The 25,040-nt window shown below is 26.2% G+C and overlaps 1 protein-coding gene across 2 annotated transcripts; it reads left to right on the top strand.

Moving 5' to 3' along the window:
* The first annotated feature begins 603 nt into the window (after positions 1-603).
* Positions 604-24,262, top strand: LOC148237843 (uncharacterized). Of its 2 annotated transcripts, XM_088205810.1 has the most exons (4): positions 604-701; positions 12,310-12,562; positions 21,441-21,542; positions 23,339-24,262. In XM_088205810.1, exons 2-4 carry the CDS (start codon positions 12,547-12,549, stop codon positions 23,482-23,484), a joined length of 264 nt encoding a protein of 87 aa, XP_088061936.1. In that variant the 5' UTR covers positions 604-701; positions 12,310-12,546; the 3' UTR covers positions 23,485-24,262. The 2 variants fall into 2 exon arrangements, with proteins under 2 accessions (XP_088061936.1, XP_088061937.1); XM_088205811.1 differs by lacking the exons at positions 604-701; positions 12,310-12,562 and adding an exon at positions 21,207-21,374.
* The last annotated feature ends 778 nt before the right edge of the window (positions 24,263-25,040 follow it).

Raw genomic sequence — 25,040 nt, 5'->3', positions numbered from 1 at the left:
CTTGATTAACATGTATTGAAATAAATTGAATATATGATTCAATTTCGTATAAGGTTATTAACAGTGCATTTATTAACTTTGTGACACAAGAGACTGAATAAAAAAAATGTAATATATTTTTTTACCATAAAAATACCATTAAAATCAACAATATTGCATAATTATTATATTTTTACTTTTTTGGAATATATTTTATTGAAGTAACTGCCGTGCTTATTAAAAAGATGACGTATTTTAAAAGCATACATAGACTAACACGTTTATTCCTTTTCTTATTTTTGGTTACCCTTTAGATTTGCTTCCTAATTGTTGAACCTATACTTTTTGTACTTCACATATGTATGTCGTTTAAGGGTCTGATATATAAATCAAACGTTTAATGATATGGTATCAGCATTGGACCGATTAAAGTCACCTTATCGACGTTAACAATGAACCCTGTTTTAAGGACGAAAGCACACCGGGGATGATTATTGGGTCTCCAGGGTTGTGCCACGGAAGAAGAAGTAGGGATGGGGCCGGCACGGGGATGAGGGGTGATATAGTACAGTGAGGGGCAAGAGCATCCTGCGCAGACGGTTCCAGCCTCAGTACATCCCGAACTTCGGGTCAACGTGTACCGGCGTTGGCATTTTCTCTCCGCGAATTTGACCGAGCCGCGAACATGATGAGTCAAATGAAGTGAAAAGTTGCCGGGGAAAGTAATTAAAAATATTTTCGATCGATTTAACAGTTCATTTGGATTGTTTGAGTTGATTAGTAAGTGACTGGGGTCGTGTTCCGAATGAATAAACAGGGTGTTAAATAGGGGGTTTAGTTAATACTTGATGCTTCACAGACAGGTTGTTCGCCTTTGATTGGGTCACTACCTCAGGTTATTGATGGACATTAGGTGTGGATTTTATGTGACAAAGCGCAGTATATTAAATATTAAAATATAAAGTTTAAAGTAAGAGTAGGAATCGTATATTAATTATAGATAAAAACCTAATTGGGATTTTTTATACGGTTAAAAATGTGATTCAATGCTAAAATTTTGTTATTGAACACTCACATAAAAATAAAATTATCGTAGTCATATATCAGTAAGATAAAGCATTGCTATGTCATGGATTCAAATTTCATATGAATCCACGGCTTTGATCATTTTCTATCATATCAATGAGCTTAGGATAAGTGATAATTATATTTACAATTCTATCAATCATCTCAGGTTAGGAATTTATAGTTTTCTTAAAGATTGAGGTAATAAATTTTCTCATACGCTTACAAAAATTTTAGAACTACTACATTGTTATCCTTTTCTAGTTAGGTAACAGTAATAAAACAATGGCCATTAAGAAAAAAATATTTTTAATAGGATTTTTGAAATATTTGCAATTACATAATATTTGTTAATGTTACATATGAGAAAATCACTAAACGAGAGCTAATAAAATAATTAAAATAAATATCTTTGATTGAATTTGTGATATGTAAAAGGCTCTGAGTTTATTCTATTGTATGTATAACTATGAAAAAAATGACTGACGTCAACTTGTTGTTTATCGTACGTTTAAATGGAAATAGAAAAAAATAATTTTCTAAAGCATTTTATGAGATATTAACTTCTTCATAAAAATATAGAAGTATTCTCATTGCAAAGTTAATCTATAACACTTAAATATCTTCAGTGATTTCAACATTTTAAAGGTGCTTTATACCAATATTTTCCATAAACAATATTTTAAGTACGAAATATTAATATATTAAAAATAATCTAGTAGATACATAAATAATAATTTTTATACTGTGATATATTTGTTAAAATTAATATTAAAATTAATAACAAAGCTAAATATATATAATCTAATTTTCCATACTTATTATATCAGTAATTTAAAAATATAATTCATTAGAATGCAAATACATATTAAATTATTTTTGTGAATTAAATTTTATATTATTAAATAAAAATATATATACAAATATTTTTTTACTAAAAATGAATAAAATAAAATTGCTGAAAGAGTAATTTAAAGATCAATAATAGTTCATGAATATCTTAACAAAGTTAATTTAAATTCGCAAACTAAACTCAAAGGGAATTACTAAATATTCTGAATGCCCGTCAAATTATGCGACCTTTATACATAATTAATTTAACCAGAGATTACCTTTAATGAAAACCTTAAATAGTTGGATAAAGCTAACAGAGGCACTAAAAGGTTTTTATCTTCAGAAAAACCTACTTTATTAATTAACTTTATGGCATAAAAGAGGACGGATTAAAAAATTTAATAGAAAATACCGCAAGAAAAAGCAGCTTGAAGCTTAAAAATTTAATTTAAAAATCTTTTATATAAACTATTTTTAAAAACGTTACATTAAAATATAATTAATTCTATTTGTAGCACAATCTGTAAATAAACACCCTTAAATTTACATATGTGTATATGTAGATAAAATATATTTAATTATATAATGCCAAATAGAGTTTTTTTTAATAATATAAGTGCATATGTATATTACATTAAATTAATTTAATAAGTTTATTCTCAAGATAAATAGAATGATAAAAGACAAACTCGAGCCATTTGACAGCTTCGTCTGCTTAATTTGATTTATTCTGTTTGATTAGCATGATAAATGTGTTAATTTGAATATATTATTATATTTGACATACAAATTGTGTTATCAAAAACACATATAATACTAAAGCTCGATCATAAGCTTTATTTCACATTTTCCAATATTGACATTTAGCCATGAAAGCTTTTCAACGAGAGATTTTTGCCATGTCAGATTACAAAGCTATTACTGCGAACATACTCATATAGCTAAATACGAAAATATTATATTTCAGTGATATATAAAGCTCACAGGATATTATCACATTTACAAGAGTGTTTTCGCTTTTATTTTTTGTTTGCAATGAAAGCTCCTTAGAAAATCAAGTGTAAATATTATCAGGCTTAACAGTGGAAATTCAAAGAAAAATATTTTTGTGCTTAACGTTTGAATATTTATATTATTGCTCACAAAAATAATTAATAATAATATATATTTTGCAGTAAAATAGTAATTACAGATTTTAATTACTATTTTACTGTTTTTTATATATTTTTTAGTTAGTTTGAATTAGTTTGAATTACACATCTAATATTCAATTAATAACAAACTGAAAATCTAAGTATGATTCAGCACTGTAACAAATTCTCGCAAAACTAGCTTAAATAATCAATCATTCGTATTTCGAATTGCTTCAATAACCCCAAAAGAATTTCGTATGGTAACATTTGGCAGACGTATTAAGGTCGAATGAGCAAATGTTCATTGTTACAAAGAAAGCTTGGTAATAAATATTATATGTATATACAATTGATTATAATTAACGTTGGAATCTCATTATTTATAAAATAATATATATATATATATTTAATACAATATGACACAGGGGATCTTTACTTAATTAGAGCTAACGATCTTTCATATAACACACTTATTAGACACAGTGGCACTGACAAAGTAAAAATAAATATACATAAAATGTATTATTATTAGAAAGAGATTGTATTAATTACGAGAACTTTAAAAGGAATTCATTTTAATTTAAAATAGTGGTGATATTTTATATAGAAATTTATTACTATGTATTGAGTACGTGAATTGAAGACGAAACTGCCTTATCTGACCTCAACAACCTTGTTTTTGAAAGCTTTTGAATAGTTAAAATCGTATAATATACGTGAAGTATATACTTGTTTTATTGCGACGCTCTTAACTAAATGATTTTTTTAGTATAGTTTATTTATAATATATTCATGATAATATTGGTAATATTACAACTAGTCATTGAAATACTGTCTAAATAGCAGTACATCCTAGGTTATACTAATGTGCTTAATCATCATTGTGCTTAATCATCATATGCATATTGACAATACAGAGCTCTGGATAATTACCGATATGCTTCAGTAACCAATTCAATCACGTTGTTTCAGAAATAGAGTTCGTGATGAAAATATTCTAGCTTTCGCTCAAAACATGACGTATTCGATTTGATTGATGCTTAATTAAAAATAAATTAGAAAAATATATCGAATTTCTAAAGACGTTTTCTTGGAGAGTAAATCTGTGCTTGATCAAAGTATTTTTGCTTTGGACGTTTAACCCGGGGGCAATTTGCCGTCAATTTAAAATGAAAATTTTACAAGCTTTGATGTCCTATCACATTTAGCAAAGAAAAATATTTGTCAAATATTCTCTTATATTATTAAAAAAATATTTTAATAAATTTGTCGAACCACTGATTAAAACCTTTTTGTTGAACGCGCTAATAAACGGCTTAATGAATATTCAGTAGCCTCTTAAATAAATATATTCATCATTACAATTAAATGTATATTAAATGGAAGGTATAAGTATATTATAAAAACAGTAAGAGTGATTTGAATGGCTAGTTTTAATAAAAAAAAAATTAATTTAGTCGTATTTCATTGACTCATATTCGAGATGTTTAAAAAATATATGTATGCTTAAAAAGATTTTTTTATTTAGAGATATCTCTTTAACGTGAAATACATTTCTAGGATATTAAATGTACTAATACGATACATTATTTACTTCTTTAAATATATACGTAAATCTAAACAATGTTTAATGTTAAACTTCAATCGTCATGGGACACATGTGTCATAAATCAATGCCTATTGTGTTCGCAATCAAATGGGTAGTCTTACTAGTCGTATATTCACATTAAAATATAGAGTACAGTAAAGTTTACATGCGGAGGTTTCTATTAGATTACAACTGAACGAAAATATACAATTTCTAGATTAAAATATATATATTCCTCTCTCGATTTGTGTTCGACAAAGTCGTATGCAATGTTAGTTTGTTCCATTATTCAATCACAGATTCGTGTATGAGGTTTGTGATAACGATTTTGCTATATATCACACATACATAGCAAATCATAATAAACTAAATACAAGCATACATAGTTGATATATTTTATATTAAATTGTATTTTATAAAAATATATGTATATAAATTCTGAATTGCAATTAATGAATCGCTCTTATTGTAGGGCTCAAAATAGTTAAATTCTATTAAAGTTGAATTAAAATGTATATTATATAATGAAACTGTATTGTTCTTTGTAACGAAAATGGGTTGGTATTGCTCAGGTTCTTTTAGAACAAAGGAAAGGTATAAACATTGTTTTTAACTTTGTCTTGAGATAAAAGGAAACGGGTGGGTATTTATTATTGAAATGACTAATAAGCTTTTGTATGTATTTTTAGGTAAATTAATGTCTTTGTGAAAACAATTATATTTTTTTAATAAAGCATATTGTTTAACCTGACCTATTTTGCGCCGTTGGCTTATTATCTTAAATTTATTTATAGGCTTCATTACAATCGCATTGAATTCGTGAAAGAACTACACACTATATTTAAATTCGATACTTTTTTTCGAAAGCTTATATTATTTGTTACTGCAAAATAGAAAACTACCCTTTTATTTATTATTATGTAATTGGAATCAGATAATGTAAGTTCAGTACATATATGAAAGGTTAATAAATAAAATTAAAATATATTTAAAACCTCTTAAAATGCACTTACTAAATAAATTATTGATTTTTCTTTATATTGGATTATATTATTTATTACACATATTCTCAAAGTTCATATTTACTGTTAAATATAAATACGATTAAATAGAAAAGCGTGTATATTCATTTATATAATCGCTAATAAATTTATTTATCTGTCGTAAGAAGATGCTATAAATCTTTATTTAAACATAAATCTCAAATTCTAATTTCAGTATGTAGTTTTCTTAAGAACAATTTGACAGAACTTATTTAATTGCGATTGTAATTAGGTCAATAAATAAATTTAAGATAATAAGTTAATGAGCGTAAAAATTAAATATGATTTGCTGATATTATATATTTCTTAATTTATTTATAATATTTTTAATATTGCATTATATATAGTTTTAAATAAGTATTTAGTACGATTTATTTGACGTATATTTAAAATCAATATGCTAATAATCTAGTGTAGGTGTTCTTAATCTGTGAAATATCTAATTTGTAATAATAGTTTATATCGAATAAAATATATGTCACTGATTTACAGATGTCTCACTATTTACTTAGTAGCTGTTGATTGTGTTTGTTGATTGTAACGTGTAACGCTTGTTGATGAATATGACAAAGGTATGAATTTACAACCAAATAGATGCCGGAAAAATCTGTTAGCAGTTTATTTTATAATATATTATATATATAAATTACAATTTATTCTTAGACACACCCACGAAATGTGCTCACGCATTAAAAGAGAAATGATCACTCAAGCGATAGGTCATCAAAGCTTAGAATAACAATAGTATTATGCGAAGGGTAGAATGTATTGTCTAGCGCGCGTTTTTTGTAGTATTTATGGCTGATTAACGTTTTGGGACGGATGATTGATAAATTATCGAGGTAACAATATTTTTTGGTCAAGTACTCTTAGAATTGCAAGCTTAGCAATGAATCTATGTTAGAATCACAAAGGCATTGGTTATAAATAAGATTTTTTATATAATTTACACACCGGTATAATTTTATATATTTTTTATATAGCATATATCAAATACATGAAATAAAGCAAATATATATAAAATATTTATGTAAAAGCGAATTATATTTATTTTATGTAAAAAAATATTATCAAAAGAATAAGAGAAAAACGAAGAGATATTCACAAATATATTTGGTTTACTTTATTATTTACTTGCTTCGTTTTGTTTTTATTCATAATATAGAATATTTACAATAAAAATGACTGAACCTTATGGTTACTATATATGCAAAAATGTTTATGATACACATGTGCTATTTATATATATTTTTTTAATAATACAACTGAAAAATCCCTATGTAAATTAATTGTGCAAATTAATTAATATTTTATAGTAGGTAAAATATATTTTAAAATACAAACAATGTAGTCTAATAAAAATAATTATTATTTTAATCTAATTGTTTAAACCTCGATTTATTTATAGCATCGTTCGTTAATCCTTTGGGTTATCTTACCTTTAAAAAATATCCGGTAATTAATGTCTCAGTAGTAGTAAGATAAAACATGTTTAAGAAGCACTAGTTTTATACAGTAATTTAAATAAAATTATTATTGTTGAAAGCAATGTTTTCGTTAGACATTGCTTTCAACTCACGTCTACAAATATTATAATACCAGAATGTGGTTTTATTAAATTTATATTTTCACTAAGGTTTAGTGTGACATTTATATATTGCGTTTTGTAATAAATGCGCGAAATATGTGATTCCATTATCAATTTCTACGTTTCACCTTCGTGTACACGTCTCTCGTGTGTGTATATTTTTATGATACTATGAAAACGACGATGCGTGTGTATTCTTGTCTTTACGTGCATGGAATATAATTTTACACAATATAATATTATGTAAAAGCAGACTCGATGGAGCAACGTTTACGATGCGACCCTATTCAATTATTTTGCAACTTTGTATTGTTTAAGCTCGCAATCCCTGCGGTTAATTTTATTAGCTATTAAATGAATTTATTGTAGGCAAAAGAAAAAAATATGTACTACCTTTTTTTTGGCGAAATGAATTTAAGTGTTCCGTTCTAAAACGTGGATGAACGTAGTAAATTACATTTAGCTGACCCGTCTCACGTTAATGGGGTGCGCCATGGTTTTTACCCGTTTGTGAAAACCGACAAAAAATCGAAAACGACACGATATTTGTTTCACGGAGAGTAGGATATAAATTATTCTATTAAAAGTTTGTGATAAATTGCGGCGATGCCTTTGTCAAACTTTAACTAATTGGCATTTGTTAAACCGTGATGATTTACTTTATTTACAATGGGTTGCTAACACTGTTTAACAATTTTAAACTTTTTGCTACAAATATACGAAAACCTGATTTATGTGTTAAATTACGAGCTTTTATTTTAGCACATTATTAATTTTGTACTATAGGTGTACATTAGTCGTAATTAGAGTCTCCAATTACTCGAACCATCAACTACTCGAGTATCGAATATTAAAATTTTAAAATACTCGAGTACTCGAGTACTTTCGAGTATTTACCAAATGTACCATAATAGCTATTATTCAAATTCGTGCACATATAAATAAATAAATAAAATACTTAGTATGTTAATTTTTACAATTATTTTAACTTCACGAACATACTTTTTAAAAACAATAATGCAAAAAGTGTCTCGAATTTAATATTACTGCTAACCTTTGGTTTTATTATTCCCGTTATGGAAAAAACCCTTTCCGTTGCTGTTGATGTTGGTCTTATTGTCATTAACGCGTTGGCTAAGGCTTCTAATTTATATCTGTTCGCTTTTTATAGATATAAAATTTTTTGAACTCTCTTTTTATGTTCTCTTCTTTCATTCCCTTCTCTGATTTTCTCTTATTTCCTTCGACTATTGCCAAAATAGCATTTTGTAATTCTTCTTGAATAGATTTTTTTTCCTAACAATATACAATATTCTACTCCTTCTGATTAATGCGAAGAATTTAAATCTATATCCTTCGAAGATGTATTTGGGTGAATCCCTTTCACTCTAGAGCAAAACGGTTCGCAAAGAACTGACTTTGCTTTAAATGCCTTTAAAACACACAATTGTTTTGATTTATATTTTAAGCTGAGGGATCAGTATAAACAATTTACAACACTTTACGCTACAACTGCATAGTCATAAAACCTAAAAATTTTTTTGTTGATATTTCTTATTGTTCATTGCCATAAATTAGATAAGTCGGGACTGTCGAACAGAAAACACAAAATAAATTTCTCCGTCGTACCCACTAACATAGCCGACGACCGGAACTATGCAACTATGGAACTATGAAAAAATTATACCTGATAGTAACCGCTTTAACTTGGGACTTCGGGCATAAACGCCAAATAAAAGCAAGACGTTATCCTTTACCGGACCGAGTTAAAGTTATTTTTGTTTCTGAAATATTTCAAAAATTTTTAATTTCGAGTATTAATCGAGTAATTTTCAAAATACTCGATTATCAAGTACTTGAAAAATAGACAAAAATACTCGAGTATCGAGTACTCGATTACTCGAATTGGAGACTCTAGTCGTAATATTATAATTGACATAAAACATTTATATGTATTAAAAAAAACAGGATAGATTTTTTAATACACTAAGCACATAACTAATTTACAATCATCTATAATAAAAACTACATATAGCAACATTATAGCAAAAGATTTTTTACATTATTACAATATCGAACAGTTTGCATATATATTTTTTCTACTTTAATAAATAGAAAAAACAACTCAGTACTCTTGTATTTTACGATCAGCTAATAATAGAGCAGGTTTATTCATTTTTGTACTAAATGTAATCGATCTATATTTAATACACGCAATATTTAAAATTAATAAATACCAATAAATAAAATCTAAAAGAATATATACTGATAGTTTTTTAATATTAATTTTTATACAGATAATTTTTTTTTTTTATTTAATTTTTTTTTTTTAAGTCCCAAAGCTATACAATAGTATTTAAATAGATTAACTATTGTATATATATATATATATATATATATATATATATATATATATATATATATATATATATATATATATATATATATATATATATATATATATATATATATATATATATATATATATATATATATATATATATATATATATATATATATATATATATATATATATATATATATATATATATATATATATATATATATATATATATATATATATATATATATATATATATATATATATATATATATATATATATATATATATATATATATATATATATATATATATATATATATATATATATATATATATATATATATATATATATATATATATATATATATATATATATATATATATATATATTATATTACAAAGTCTTTGCTATTCATTATTTTAAGTTATTCTTTCAGAAAAAAAATATGGTGTAGAGAAAATATTCTGCAAATTTTTTTAATGAAATTCTAGTGTTTTTAAAAAGTTTACTGAATTAAAAATGTAAGTTTTACTGCATATATAATACTGTACAACAATTTTGCCAATTAAAACTAATTTAAAACTTGTTAGTTGTCACATTAAGGATTTATATAAAAATCTTCATAATTATTAGACTATAAAGAATACAACTGCATGTTACTAAAAAATAAAAAAAAAATTCAACCAGTTTATTTTTTTTTAAAAATTTGTTAAATTTTCAAGAAAAAAAAACAATTTTTATTTCATTTGTATACTTTTTAGAAATGTTTATCCAGAAAGTTTTCAAAAGTATAAATATAAATTCAGTATAATCCTATCCGAATACATAAATAGATATACATATATTTGTACTAGTGATAATTTCATGTCATACTCACTAGCATCTGTTACATCAATTATATTTATACTAGTAGAAATATATGTTTTTTGGGATAATGTATTATATACAATTTCACTAAAATGCTAGTAAAAATATATTAATCGCCACATACAGGCAATAAATACCATTAATTGCTGCAAAATGCTATGTTGGTAATTTCATCACTAAAATTAATTTAGAGAATGAAAAATGTTCAACATAAAATTGTTTAACTTTAACATTATGATTTTTCAATCATATATTATTATATAATTCATTGTATATCTAAAAATTATTTTCCTGAATGTACCTGATTGAAGATTAATGTATAACCTACTAATTTTTACCTATTTTATAAATGATATTTCGTATATTGTATACATATTTAACTACATGTTTATATAAATATAATTTATTAAACTTTAATTTCTATTTCCTAGCTTAGTACCGAGATAATGGAATGGCCAAATTGCAATTCTGATAACCGGGGTATGCAATTTTATCTTGGGACTCAGTGTTTAAATATATAATAGTGAAAAATATGTATGTTTTAGCGTCAATTAAATAATTATTCAACCCCTATAAAAATATTATAAAAATATACATATAATATAACTTGTATCTATTTAGATCATAATATTAATGGTTAAATTTATATTTTTAATTTATTTATTGAATTTATATTTATATTATGTTAATAAATAAATAGATTTCGTTGATATAAAAAACATACTTAATAAGCGCTTAATAATGGCTTGTATAATATTGTGAATTTTATAGATAATAAAATCCAAATTAAAATAAGTCTGTGATTGATATTGCTTATTAAAATTTAATCGACGCAATATTTTTCTCAAAAAGACAGGAAATAAATTACCGCAATAAACCTACAGATAAGACTTGCTAACATTGTTAATCGCTAAATTTAGAGATTATAATCAAAGCGATAAGTAAAATTGACTTTTTAACGGCAACTAATTGCCATTAATTAATAAATGTTTGTACACGGCTAAAGATTTTTTATTCAAATAAAAATAAAATTATGCTATACAATCAGTGTTATTTTGCGAGAGTTTAATTAAATACGCAAATTTTACATTGAATATTCACAGAAGCTGTTCGAGTGACATTTTGTATTAATTTTCATATTTTTGTTACATTTACATCAAGAAAAATGGGTTATGAAAATTCCGAACATGTACGCGATATGGTTATAAATTATTTTATAGGATTATGGCTCAGAATTTGTAGCATAATAATTTTAACATGATACATGATTCTACAGAAATATTTGTGTTATAAATACACAACGTTTTTTTTCTCTTTCTGACTTAATTATTACATTGAATATTATTTTCTAATAATGCTCATTTTCTCATGTATTAAGGTAATGACTCGAAAGAGTTATCAGAGCATATGAATTTTCTGGGAAAACGTATTAAGTGTAATGGTTTCCCATGCCTTATATATTGGATTCCTTATTAGGCATGTGAAATGGAATTTGAGAATACATATACCTACACATGTATATATAATATGTATAATACATAGAAGTCTTAACTTAATTTCCCGTTGAATTAGAAAATTAAGCTAGGACCTATTGCACAACTACAGAGAATTTTCTGGTCAGTTAAAATTTAAAAGACGTTTAATTGCCTTTATTATAATTAATATTTTATGCCTCCAAAGTAAAACGATATTAAAAACACATAAAGAGAGATTTAAGCTACACAATTAAAACACTCAATTAAGTTTTAAGAGTTTATTTTATTAATTAAGCTTGAAAAACATAAACATTATTTACTTTAACGAAAATACATTGGGCCTATTTATACATTTTAATGTTTATTTAAAAAAATCTTATATATTTGTGCAGTGTTGTGAGTGAATATTTTTTATATAAAAATATAATATACAGAGTGTTTCATATACGATTCAGTGCATATCCGATAAAATGACAAGAAAGAAAGTGCATACTCTTCCAAAGCTTTTATTCGGATAACATCACAACGTGAATTTGTGTATTAGAAGCATTCCGAGTACCACGAGATCACCCGCTTTGGATATTATAAGACTGAATTCCGGATGATCATTCAACTATAAAAAAATCAAGATGCAGCGGTTATTAAGTGAGTATTATTTTGAGATATTCCTAATTATAAAGTATAATTTAATAACTACGTTACACGTACAAAGGGTAGACGAACGAAAGCGCCATACGCAGCCAGTAATTAAAGCGTGGTTTAATTAACAGAAAATTTGCGTAATTTTGTATGAATATTATGCTGATTTTTTTTTAATTAAATGAAAAATTAATGCTTACGTAATTGTAAATAGTAAATTGAGTAAAGTAATTGTAAATAGTAATTTAATTAATGTAACATATACTACCAATATAAAAAAAGCTAATCTAAATATAGTGTTGAAAAATAAGTCATTAATTTATAATCCCTTGTCATTTATTTTTGTTAGTATTTTTCGTTTAATGCTGATTGTTGACATAATGTTTTGTTTAGATCTAGTAAAAGGGATGGGCAATTCTTTTATTAAAGAAAAATTTAAGTGAGCTGACAAATAAAAAAAACACAATTTTCTCTACAATTTACAATTTTAGAATATAATGCAAATTGATAAAATATATAAAATATGTGTCTAATAAGCAATAAGTAATAAGCTTTACTTATGAAAATAATGTTATTGCTTTTTTGAGATAACATTTCAACAAATTAATCACTTCCTATGGTTAAAAATTATTAAAAATAATTATCTGTTAATGCTGTCATAATAAAATTATTTCAGATGAAAATGTAAAATATATTCCCAACTCGTTTGCCAACCCCTGATCTTGTAGATCGTAACAAGAAATATTTTTACATATGTACAATAATATTTTTTCAGATGTAATCTGCTTTTGTATGTAGACATATCTAGTTAAATGGAATAAATGTATGCTACAGGTGAAAAATAAGGCAATAGTAGTTTTTATTTAAAAGATGTAAGTATTTATATATTAATTAAATAATAAAAAATGGCAATTTAAGAAAAATAGTATATAAAAATTATTAAGAATAGTAATTTATGGCAATTAAAAAAAATAGTTAATTTTATGTATTGTAATAACTTATTTTATTATTTATTTATTTTTCGCTGAATAGTGGCGTACAATATATCTTTGGTATCCTATAATTACATGATCCAAAATTAATCTTTCATTTTGTGATCGAATAATAATGTAGCAATACTTATTCGTTGTACGAGATTGCTTTCTGATAACTCGTGCGAAACCCATACGTATAATTTTAGAACCTTTAAGAATAAAAATAAAATAATATGCGTGTTTTAATAAATAAAATAAATATATGTATATTATGTTTTTATATTATGTAATCCAGAAATATTTTTTTTTGTGAAATTAAAAGTAAATTCTTAATATTTTAATATTTAAAAATATAAATTCCGTTTAAAGATATAACATTCTTTTACCTTTCGGTTATTTTTTATTTCCATTGGCATAACTTGAGACTTTGATTGAAAATATTCTAATAGTAGCCTGTAATTAGTTTTTTCTGCCTAGTAAGTGTTGCATCGATTTGAATAAATTAATAGTAGTCGGGAGAATAAGGTTAAAAGCCAAGTTCCTTGATTCTATTCGCAATCTCTCCATACATACAAAATAACTTTTTTTACAGTCTGTGCTCAAGATAGTTTTGCTACTTGATCTTTGGATAACAATGAATGTTGTCGTATGACATCCATTTCTTATTTTACTAATAAAATACTTGAGAAAAGATTCGAGTACGATTTGCTTCATTAAACTTATGTGCATTGATTTGCAATCTACATATAATTTATATAGCTATGAAAATATATCCGTAAAAAAATTTGTAGGCTATAAATGTGCATAAGAGAGTGTGTAAACCTGCTTTGTGTTAATTTTATAAAACATTCGTTACATTTGATTAATTTTGCTTATTAGTTCTTATTTATCAAATATTAAAAAAAAGATCGTAGGTCGAAACTTGCCGAAGCAAAATTGCGTATTTTATAAAAATACCAATGCCACAAATTTCACAAATATTTGAAAGCAGGTGAAATCTATAACATAAATAATCGATGAATATTTACTGGATTTATTTGAGAACTCTGAAATGGCAATAAACAACTAATATCTCAAACTGTTTAAAATATAAACACAATAAAGAAAATATGGTGCCAGATATTGACGTCATTCTTATATTACGAAAGGAAAAATCTCAATGTTCATATACGAGTAAATATAAATCTATATTTAACTCGAAAAGCCGTAGTATTTTCCTGCTTAATAATCTTTGACTGATTGCGTGATAGTCGACCCTTGTACCAACGAAGATTAATCTTGTTTTTTTTTTCACGTTTGCTCTCCCTTTTTCTTACCTTAATCGTAGCCTTAGGGGTAAAAATCCCAAATTTTGCCAGAGATTTATCACTGTTTTTATTTAACGTTTATATACAATTCTATTGTTAAAATCCTGACACATATAATAGCTGCTGACCACAGAATTTTAACACTTCGCTCGAACGTACTGAAACGAAAGCAATTTTACGTAATTGTTTCGGGTCGTTGATCTCACCCCCTGCGAATTATATTTACAGCAATTTCAGCTCACACAGAGTGAGAACGGTATTATTTCTCGTTTTCGCTGAAAGCTGATAAATTCTCTGTCTGGACCTTTTTTTCGCATCATAGTCATTGATTAATATTTATGCTTGTGCGATTCTGAGAAATGTCTCAAATATGAAAAAATAATGTGTATGTGCATTGAAATGATAATTTCTTTTATGCGAGCTTTAAAGAGACTTTTGAAAGTCGAGGAAAAATTGTAGCTTCAGCATTTGCATACTCGAGGCTGTATAATGAGGGAGTTTTGCAATTCAAGTACGAGCTGCTACATGTTCGTTTCACTTTTGTGACTGTATTAAAGTTATTTAGAAATATTACTTTACTGAAACTAAATTCATTTAAAAAGTAATTCTTAACATATAATAAATATGTAAATTTTAATAATTACACTAGTTTTAAATTATGATCATTAAAATACTTTTAAAAATAATGGTAATTCAGGATATAAAAAATATATGTTTAGATGTGATCTTTTCAGATTTCTAATTGATTTTATTTTTTTTAATTTTTATCTACATCACAATACTTACTATAAATATCATGATAACAACATTCACTTTTAGGTAGATTTCTTAAGAAATATATTTATTGTGTATTCTCCCTAACTTTTGTATCCATTTTGCTTTATAAAATAAGTTTATGGCTACTAAATGTAGTGTAAGGTTAAGATTAAGCTTAATACTTACATCAATATATTTTTATCACAACTGCACTATAATTAGTTTAAGCAACAATTTAATTTTTATTATATTACTCATTTTATACCTAAATTTTGATAAGCAACTACTTTTTAAATATACTATAGTTTTATAAGTATTTGAATTAAGGTTTTTAACATTTTCGCTGATTTATATTTAAAAATCTGTAAAAATAAAATAACTAATTTGAAATTTGCTGCAAAATAGTTCCAGCTTTTCTTAACAAGTCACAACTTCTTTATGCTATTTTATTTATTTAAAGAGTCCAACATATACCACTATTTTTTTTTGAGATTACATATTTAAATCTTTTGTCGTTAAAAAGTTTTCTTTAATATGCTGAAATAAGCACTTACATATAACTAGTAAAAGCAATAAGTATATATTACCAGTGAAGAAATATTTTCACTAACGTTTCAGTGAAATTATATCTGGATACATATTCACCAGTAGATTTCTACTAGCAAAAATATAATTGGTGAAATTATATGCTGCTTCAAACTGCTGTTGATTCTCAATTTAACAATTTGTAAAACGTTTATTTAATATTTAAAATCCAAATTTAATTTGTATAGATATAGTTTTTTATACATACAAGCTTGGTCATAATAATGGGGCACCCAAATAAATATGTTTTATCTTAAAAAATCATGAAAACATAAATAAAAATCCTATCAAGGTTTTTTAAAGTGAAAATTTTAAGCTTATTTTTATTATTTAGTAGGCCCACCACATAACGGTCACTTAAGCGAGACTAAACAATTTAACCTTCAATTTTTCTTTAAAACTCAAGTGAGCAATTAAAAACGACTAATTCCTTTGTATAGTTTTCATAATTACGGTTAAAACTACCTGTTAACATATTTCGGTTAAACTATGTACATGTAAAGAGTTACATACCATTTTAAGGGGTACCCCATTATTATGGCAAAGGCTGTATATTACATTTCGCTTAGGTTAAGTTTGGGTTTAATTTAATTTATTTTAAATAATGTAGCATTTCGTAAAACGACGTGACATCACAATTCCGTGAATCTAAAATCATGTGGAATTACGCATACCAAATAATCACATGCAGTGATTTATATTATATTATAAATTCATTGATAAAATATTGTACATTTACTGTAACATACATACTACATAATGTTATGCATATATTACATAATTTCTCCCTTTGTCGCACCACCTGAAATGATATTTCACAGTCCTGTGGGGCAAACGGCATTTCATGAGATCCTTAGGTTGGAAACATTTGCCATAGTTAATATGAATTATCACACTATATTCCACCTTCTACAATCTCCTTAATAACATTGCGGTATAATAAAATGATTTAATTTTGTACCCTTAAATATAATACAAATATTGTTAAAAAGGAACGGGATTTTTATTTGCACCAATTTCTGCACATTTCGATAGTCAATTTATGTTTTGTGAGTATAACAGATGGGTAAAACTTTTCAGGCTTCTGTTTTGAAATTTGTGGTTGTAAATTATTATTCAACCCCGTTTGTTCCTTTTCGGTTGATTTATTATACAATATTTAACCTACTTGCCATACAATTGAATTTAGTTACTGTTTGTTAGATTTATTATTTAATATTATAATTTTAGAGATTAGAACACATATTTCCTAGTGGAATTTAATAATAAGCTTTGTAGAACATTATTATTTATTTACTATTACTGGGTTGAACAATAAAGTTGATTATAATAAAAACACATTTTACTACTAATTTATAATCAAATTTCATAAAATAGTAAAGTTTTTATAGACTTGCTTTGTTGTAGTCGTTATAATACCCAGGAGGGTCGAATTAGGACCTTCGTTAATTGGGCACGAAGCGTTGACTTAAAACGTGCTCAGTGTCTCAAGTTCAGTGATTAAATTTTGGAAATGTCGATCCTTAAGCTTATGTCGGCTAAGGTGGTAACATGTTAGGAATTCTAGTTACGTAAACGATCGTTGATAAAATAATCCTATCGAGATACACGTACAATATTACTATTGATATGGATTTTTTGAACTCGCTGGATTATGCATATAACTCAGAATTAAAACCCTAGAGATGATGTTGTGTATTACCATAAAATGCAAAATATTTGACATAGCTCTATGCAAAAGTTGCTACGTCACACAGGGGATTGGAGGAAATGTAATACATTTTTATTATTTTATTATTATAATAAGACGCTAAAGCAAATTTCTCGAACTGCGAAGCGTATTTATTTTATTTATTAAGCACAGTTCGCAAAGACAGAATGTATGTTCTGTGTTTAAATCTCATCAATAAAATACATCAAAGCCGATGGCGTTTTACAAATTAGAAAATATTTTATATTTATTGAAAGGCGGTGTACATTTCGTATTAATGCCGAATTTATTGATTAGCTACAAGTACACATTGCTCCTCAAACCTCATTCCTAGAAGCATAACGGGAAAAGAATTCTTAGAATTAAAATTTAAAACTGGGTTAAATTCCACTGTATTGATAATATGTATAAGACGTTTACTCATATTTATATATAATTATGCATTAGTATCTTAAGAAATCAACAATATTAATTAGCTAAGAACAAGTTTAATGAAAAGCCCCATGCTTATTTTAATTTAGCACGCGAACACAAAATATATATTATACTAATTATCAACTTTGAGTTAAGAAGCTGCAAGATATGAACGTGTGTGGTGCTCCTATTGCTTCTATTTCCGCTGTGACGTTACATAGTTATAATTCGATAGCATTTTTTTGCTCTCATTTTATTACCCATGGCCTGAATAAAATATACTAGTGGACTTTAAACGTCGTACAATTATTTTGTTATTGAATTAGATGACAAAGTAATATGCTAATTGTATTAAAAAGTTCTCGTTACTAGACTAGTCACTTGATGTTCACAACTTGCAGAAAAGCAACGATCAAAATAGTTTAAAAGATATTTTAAAATAAAATAAGACAGTTAAGTTAGTTAATAACTAATAATATAAAATTATATACCGGTGGTAAATTATTAAAATCATGTATGATTGTTGCAGCTTTATTTCAATTCAAATGGCTTTCGGTAAGAACAGTTTCTGGAAGTATTGAGCATATTGTGAGTAACATCAATAGACAACTTAAAATTATTTCGAAAAAATTTCTGTTTTATTTTGACATTTTGTATAATTAAAGTATACGTAGTGACTGTAAGTAACTATTTTTAGAGGCGCATGCTAGCTGTGAGTTACTGGTTTGCACCACATTGAATTTTAAATTTTGTAATAGTGGCACTCTTATAAGAAATCCATGGTATTCGCCTTAGGAATTAATGGCCTTACAGATACTGCTTAGTTGGTGTTGTTTATTTATATAAACAATGCTTTGTTTGAATGGACTGGAGGATTAGCTTCTATGAATAGTCTGCATAGAACAACTACGGACAAAAATATTTTTAATGAATCAAAAAATACTAAATGATTTTGAAATTAGCTTATGCTGCAAATATGGGATATCTTAACGAATTCGACTTAATTTTTTCTTCGTACAAAAATAGTTTTCTGACCAACTGATCTTGAAAGACATTCTGACAAAATATAAAGATAAAATAAGTATAATGTTAGCTATTAAAAAATGAATGCTTCCATAGTGTTTTACTCAAAACATTATATTAATACGATGTACTTTTACTACAAAAGTTGCTTACAAAGGATATAATAATATATAATGTATATAAGCTAAATGTTTACAATGAAATATATGATTAAGATTAATTATTAAATAAGATTGAATTTCTTTGAGAAAGGCATATGTTACGCTAGGAGCAGTATTTAAATAAAATATATTTTAAAAATGAGTTTCGTAAAATAAATTATTATATGTAATATAAAATCAACGATGCATATATAAATGTGTCATAACATGTCAAAATCTGTCATGAAGAAATTTTTACGATTCGTGTGTGTACCATTAAAATTAATATTTCCCAACGGGGAAGTTTAATTTTTGCACAAGTACGATAAAAATATTTGGTTAAGGCAATTTTTGAGTTTTCGTTAAATGCCATTTGTCTTAATTGTTCATAATATTTGCTGCCACTTAAAAAAATGATAATGGTTAGTTCATTTGTGATATTGCTTTCTATTCAACGACGTTGTAAAATTGTTTGGACTTGGTCAGAACAATTGAAGAAAACAGCGTTTTATTGTACAAATAAATGGCGCATAAAGAGGCGCTGTCCAACAAAAATATCATAAATCTGGGAAAGCATCTTTTAGTCAGGATGACATGGCGGAATAAAAATAATAAAAGAGGGAAAAAGAAAATTGCTTTTCGCATTTATGATTTTATACAAAAAAAGAGACGAGGCAGTGTATGTATGCAACTCTATATAAAATAAGTGTATATAGAGATGGATATAATAATCATAGAAATAACTTGTTATAAATACTTGGCTACGGTATCATTAGTAGTGCAAATAATTTAATAAATAAGCTACTAAAGCATAGCTTTTTATAACTAAAATATTTCCGTTTTTTACGATAAGAAACATTTGCCATTAATAAAAAAACATATAACTAGATATTTTAATCCAAATATTCGAATATCAAATATATTTTTCTGTTTTTTAAATAATTGTTATTCGAATATTTTTTCAATATTCGTAAAGTATATGTTAATATTTGTTATGTAACATTTTAAAATATCTAATAATATTATAATCAACTTACTATTAAATTAAATCATATTACGGTTTTTTATGTCACAACTGTGTACGAGTGGTATATAAATGTCGAATATTACGTTATCTTTTAGCGAATTACTTTTAGTCTTTATGTATCTTCTTTGTATATTTATATCTTGTTCACAAAATTTATCTGCCACATTATTTAATCTTTGCATTGACTTATTAATATAAATAAAACATATATTTGTTTATTATTAATAAAAACTGCAGCATAAAAATGAGACTCAAAATGACTTACACTTCTTTCGACACTTCTTATCCATAAAGTTTATCTTTCATTATTCGCAAATAAAATATATTTATTTTCTTTGCTATGAAAGATACTTATTCTTGCTTTAAATTCGTCACACATAAACAGTAAAAAGAAAGCAACGAGTTTCGCCTTTCACAAATGAGGGGAGAAAAATACAAAATTAAAAGACTATTTATCTCAGCGGGATTTAGAATATAGACAGATATTTTAAACACATCTATATATTTTTCCAAGCATTGTATTTAATTTTTTTATTATTTTAATTCCTTTCGGATTAAAAGTAGTTTGAGTTACTACTTAAGAAAATATATAATCAACTGCTTATGTTATTAGGCGCCAGGCATGAATCACTGTAATCTCACAGCAACTTAAATAATAAATAAATTTGTGTGCGACATTCAAATGTCATATATTATACTTGTAAATAACTGGAGCAGTGCTATCGAGTCTTTGTTGACCATTCGTTCTATTTCTGTCCGAAACCTTAGATAAATTTTGCGGTCACTGAACAATGCCGATAAACTAAACATCGGGGAAAACGTCCCACAAGACGTGTTTCGGATTTACACTATACAAGAGAATGTTTTATATCGGCTTATATGTATATCTATGTTACATTATATAAAATAAAATTTTGCTTTGAACCTTTGTTTTGGTCTCTTTCCAGATATGGTGTTGGCGCTGTGTACGGTATTGCTGATAGTCTTGGTGGCGCCTTCCGATGCCAGGGTTGCTGGGAAAATAGGGATATATTCCAACCATTCCAGTGGTAAGTAGTACCATTGCCATTTTTCATAAGCGGTTATAGGTGTACCATTATAACAATCTACCGAAGTAAATTGCTATTATGTACGATGCGAGCGATTTATGTAATATAACTAAAATATCCTCATAATACGTGTCGGTTTTAAATATGATAAATGTAAGATCGTATCATTTTTTTAGTTGCATATTTATATAAATTAAATTAGGTACATCGTAATCCGAAAATAACAGATTTTTTCAATGCGTTACGATGATCAAAAAACATTACACAAAAATAAACCCATAGTACGAAAGAAAAAAGTCATAAAATATAAAAATTAAATATTACGAATTGGACCAGTTTTCTAAATCGACCACTATATGTTATGAACTGTCAAGAACCGCTCCAATAACTCTAGAATAATCTAGTTAAACCAGCCGAGCAATCAAGATCCGACAATTTTTTACCCATAACCCATGATAAAGATTATCAAAGGCATTCTTAAAATCCGTAAATAAGAATATAAGTTATTAATTTTTTTTTATATAACGGTAATTATTAAATAATAGATTTATTAAATTTCAATTCATATTTTTATTGCATTTTTGTAAAGATTATATTTTTTTTTAAGAAAATAAAGTTTAATACTAGTTAAATGGTGGGAGTTCCTCCATACTTGATGGTTCACTTCAAGTTGCTTCCTCATCGCTCATATTACGTGACACATAGTTCGCAAAATTTTCCCTCCATATATTTTTACGGGTACAAGTTTCGCTCTAAATGCTTTTTTTGCAGGGATTAAATCTCTGCTTTTCTCTTTATTCCTTCCAGTCAGTCGCAAAATGAAATTAATATAACGAAAAATGTTGCCTGAAAATTGAAGATATAGCTTTGAGTTATTTTTTATAACATGCAAAAATAATAAAATAATAACGGCTCGGCTTTTGAGTTTTTTTTAAAAAAAAATGTCATGACACGCTTTTCCAATATATTTCTGTACAACGTAATGTATCCCTCTGGGATGAATAAAAGTCTAGTTAGGCGAAAAATTCCCCCTTATTTATTTTGTAATTGGAGCTTTCATGGTAAGTAAGTAAATTATTTAAAATATTAAATTGCATATAACTATAGTATAAATAAAAAAACAACATTGTTTTATAAATTCGATAAAAAATAATTTATGAAACTTATATAGAAATTTTATTTATTTAAAATTTGAGTGCTGTTATAAATATAACTTTCTAGGAACTTAAAAAATATTATTAAAAATGTATTTTAATGTAACGTGAGCTTTTTGATCTCGTGTTAGGGATTTTATGGTTAAACTATAAATAATTGACTAATTGCTACTTATCTCAAGCACGTTGAAAGCTAATTTAAATAAAATCGCTGTAGGGGTTTGTAAATAAATTACAATATATAAATAGTACTATTGCATAATTTACACAAATCAATTATTAGTATGTATTTTAGGTACAAAGTGGTATCCTAATAAAACATAAATGTTTCCTTAATAGTATTTAGAAAAAGTTTTGCAGATTCAGCTGGAAAACTTATTGTTATTTAAATTTACTTTTTCCTAATAGTATTACAATATTAATAACATATTTATCAAGTATAATATTATCTCTCGTAATAAAATATTTAGAGGGTAAAAAATGTGTGAATTTTTATTACATTACATTAAACTTATTTTAGATATTTAATGTTTGTTGTTATATTAATTATTTTAAATATGTAAAATAAATTATACATTAATTATACTCATTACGCCTCATTACCTAGATTATATCAGTACATTTTTGTTTTTCAAATTACAGGGAGGTCCACGACCGGTATCAACGAGGAGATAATATGGGTCAGCATCGGAATGGGCATCACGATCGCCATCTTGATAACCATAGCTCTCTGCTACATATTGAGGGAAAAGTGCATTAAAAGGAGAGACTACTATGCGAACGCATGAGAACGGCTCAAGCCACGTGAGTATTACATCAATGTGTAATACCCGTGGCTTGTAAAAAATCATGTAAACCACTTAAATGAAAATTCACGATCGAGCGCATAATATTTCACGCTCAATTAATCGCCTATGTTTACTCGGATCGAGCCAAATTGATTCGTATACATTCTGCCCGTTGACGTGAATAGCGTTTAATTTATTATTTTCGAGTAGAAATATGGTTTGATATACCAAGAAACGAAAATAAATTGTTTCCGACGAAGGGTTTGGACTTAATAAAAATACGTTCGGTGAGATTAAATTTATTTTGTTATTTGGATCGTATGTAAAGTGTATGTTAATAACGTTACATGATTAATATTTATTGATAACGTGATTGTATTTAAAATAATAAAAAAATATATATTAATCTGTATGTACGATAATGTGATAAATAAGGATCTAACCTAACCTAACATCTGGACCAGGTAAGGATAGGTTGTAGCTTGGCTTAATTGTAATTAAAAAAATGTATCATTATGTGTTTTCAAGGCTCTCAAACTAACTTAGCCTATTAAAATTTTGAATGCTCATTTTTATTTTATATAAGAGTGATTCAAATGGAAATCAAAAATTGTCAACATTATAATTAATTACTTATCAAGCACAAAAGTGTTGATATCTGCATATTTAACTGTAAAGACCTAATAAAACTAGTCTATGAATGAATGTTCAATGTGATATTAGATAATCCCGAAAAAATGTCGTTTTCTTATTGAATAAAAATATCAGTTTAAAATGTTTATTTATATTTTAATGAGTCAAAATATATTTTCCTTACATTCTTTCACCTCTCATTTAATTTTTTAATTTAACTAGAATAAAATGTTTGGGGCTTTGACGTAAAATATTCCGATACCCCTTTTTCACAACGTTTGCATTTTTATTTTTTCCGTTTAGTAAGTGTTGCATCGATCAAAATAAATGGTATTCAGAAGAAGCAAGGTCTTAAGAATAAGATGGATGAGATAAAAGCTTCTAGCCAAGTACCTCGATTTTATCGAAAAGCAATTTCGTCACATAGGGACGCACATTATCGTATTGTAAAGCTATTATGCCTGCACTACACTCGAAGTTGTCTGAACCGAAGTTACAACTGAAGTCAGCAAATTGCATATGCCGTCCAGACGGCGTCCGTGAATGACGTCTGGCATATTTGCGCGCGAAAATATGACAAATAACCGCAATTTTTAAATTAGCATATTATTAAAATTACGCTACTGATAACTATAAAAGTTTGTGTATGCACTCATTAATACAATATCAGTGAAAACTTTTTTGTCGGCTTATGCAAAATGCCATAAGGCATAAAAATGATACTTCAGAATACGAGCATCACATCTATGACTATCCTAGAATTTGTCGCCATCGATTCTAAATAAGTGACAGTAATAGTGTGACATTTATATAAACCGATCTAGGAAAATACTTAAGGATATTCGGAACGATTTTTTTAACAAAATCAAGTACAACTAATTATTTAATTTTATATGAAAAAAAATATAATAACGATATCTGTT

The sequence above is a fragment of the Plectrocnemia conspersa genome, unplaced genomic scaffold (genome assembly GCF_051122295.1).
Source record: "Plectrocnemia conspersa isolate PC_06_02 unplaced genomic scaffold, ASM5112229v1 ptg000002l, whole genome shotgun sequence".
In the NCBI taxonomy this organism is placed as follows: Eukaryota; Metazoa; Arthropoda; class Insecta; order Trichoptera; family Polycentropodidae; genus Plectrocnemia; species Plectrocnemia conspersa.
Note: the sequence above shows the minus strand (reverse complement) of the source record. Positions and strands in the feature narration are given on the sequence as shown.

What these genes read in the sequence shown, in the direction of transcription:
- LOC148237843 (XM_088205810.1), top strand. An exon ending in ATATTCCAACCATTCCAGTG is followed by an intron (nt 21,543 to 23,338) that starts GTAAGTAGTACC and finishes TTCAAATTACAG; the next exon opens with GGAGGTCCACGACCGGTATC.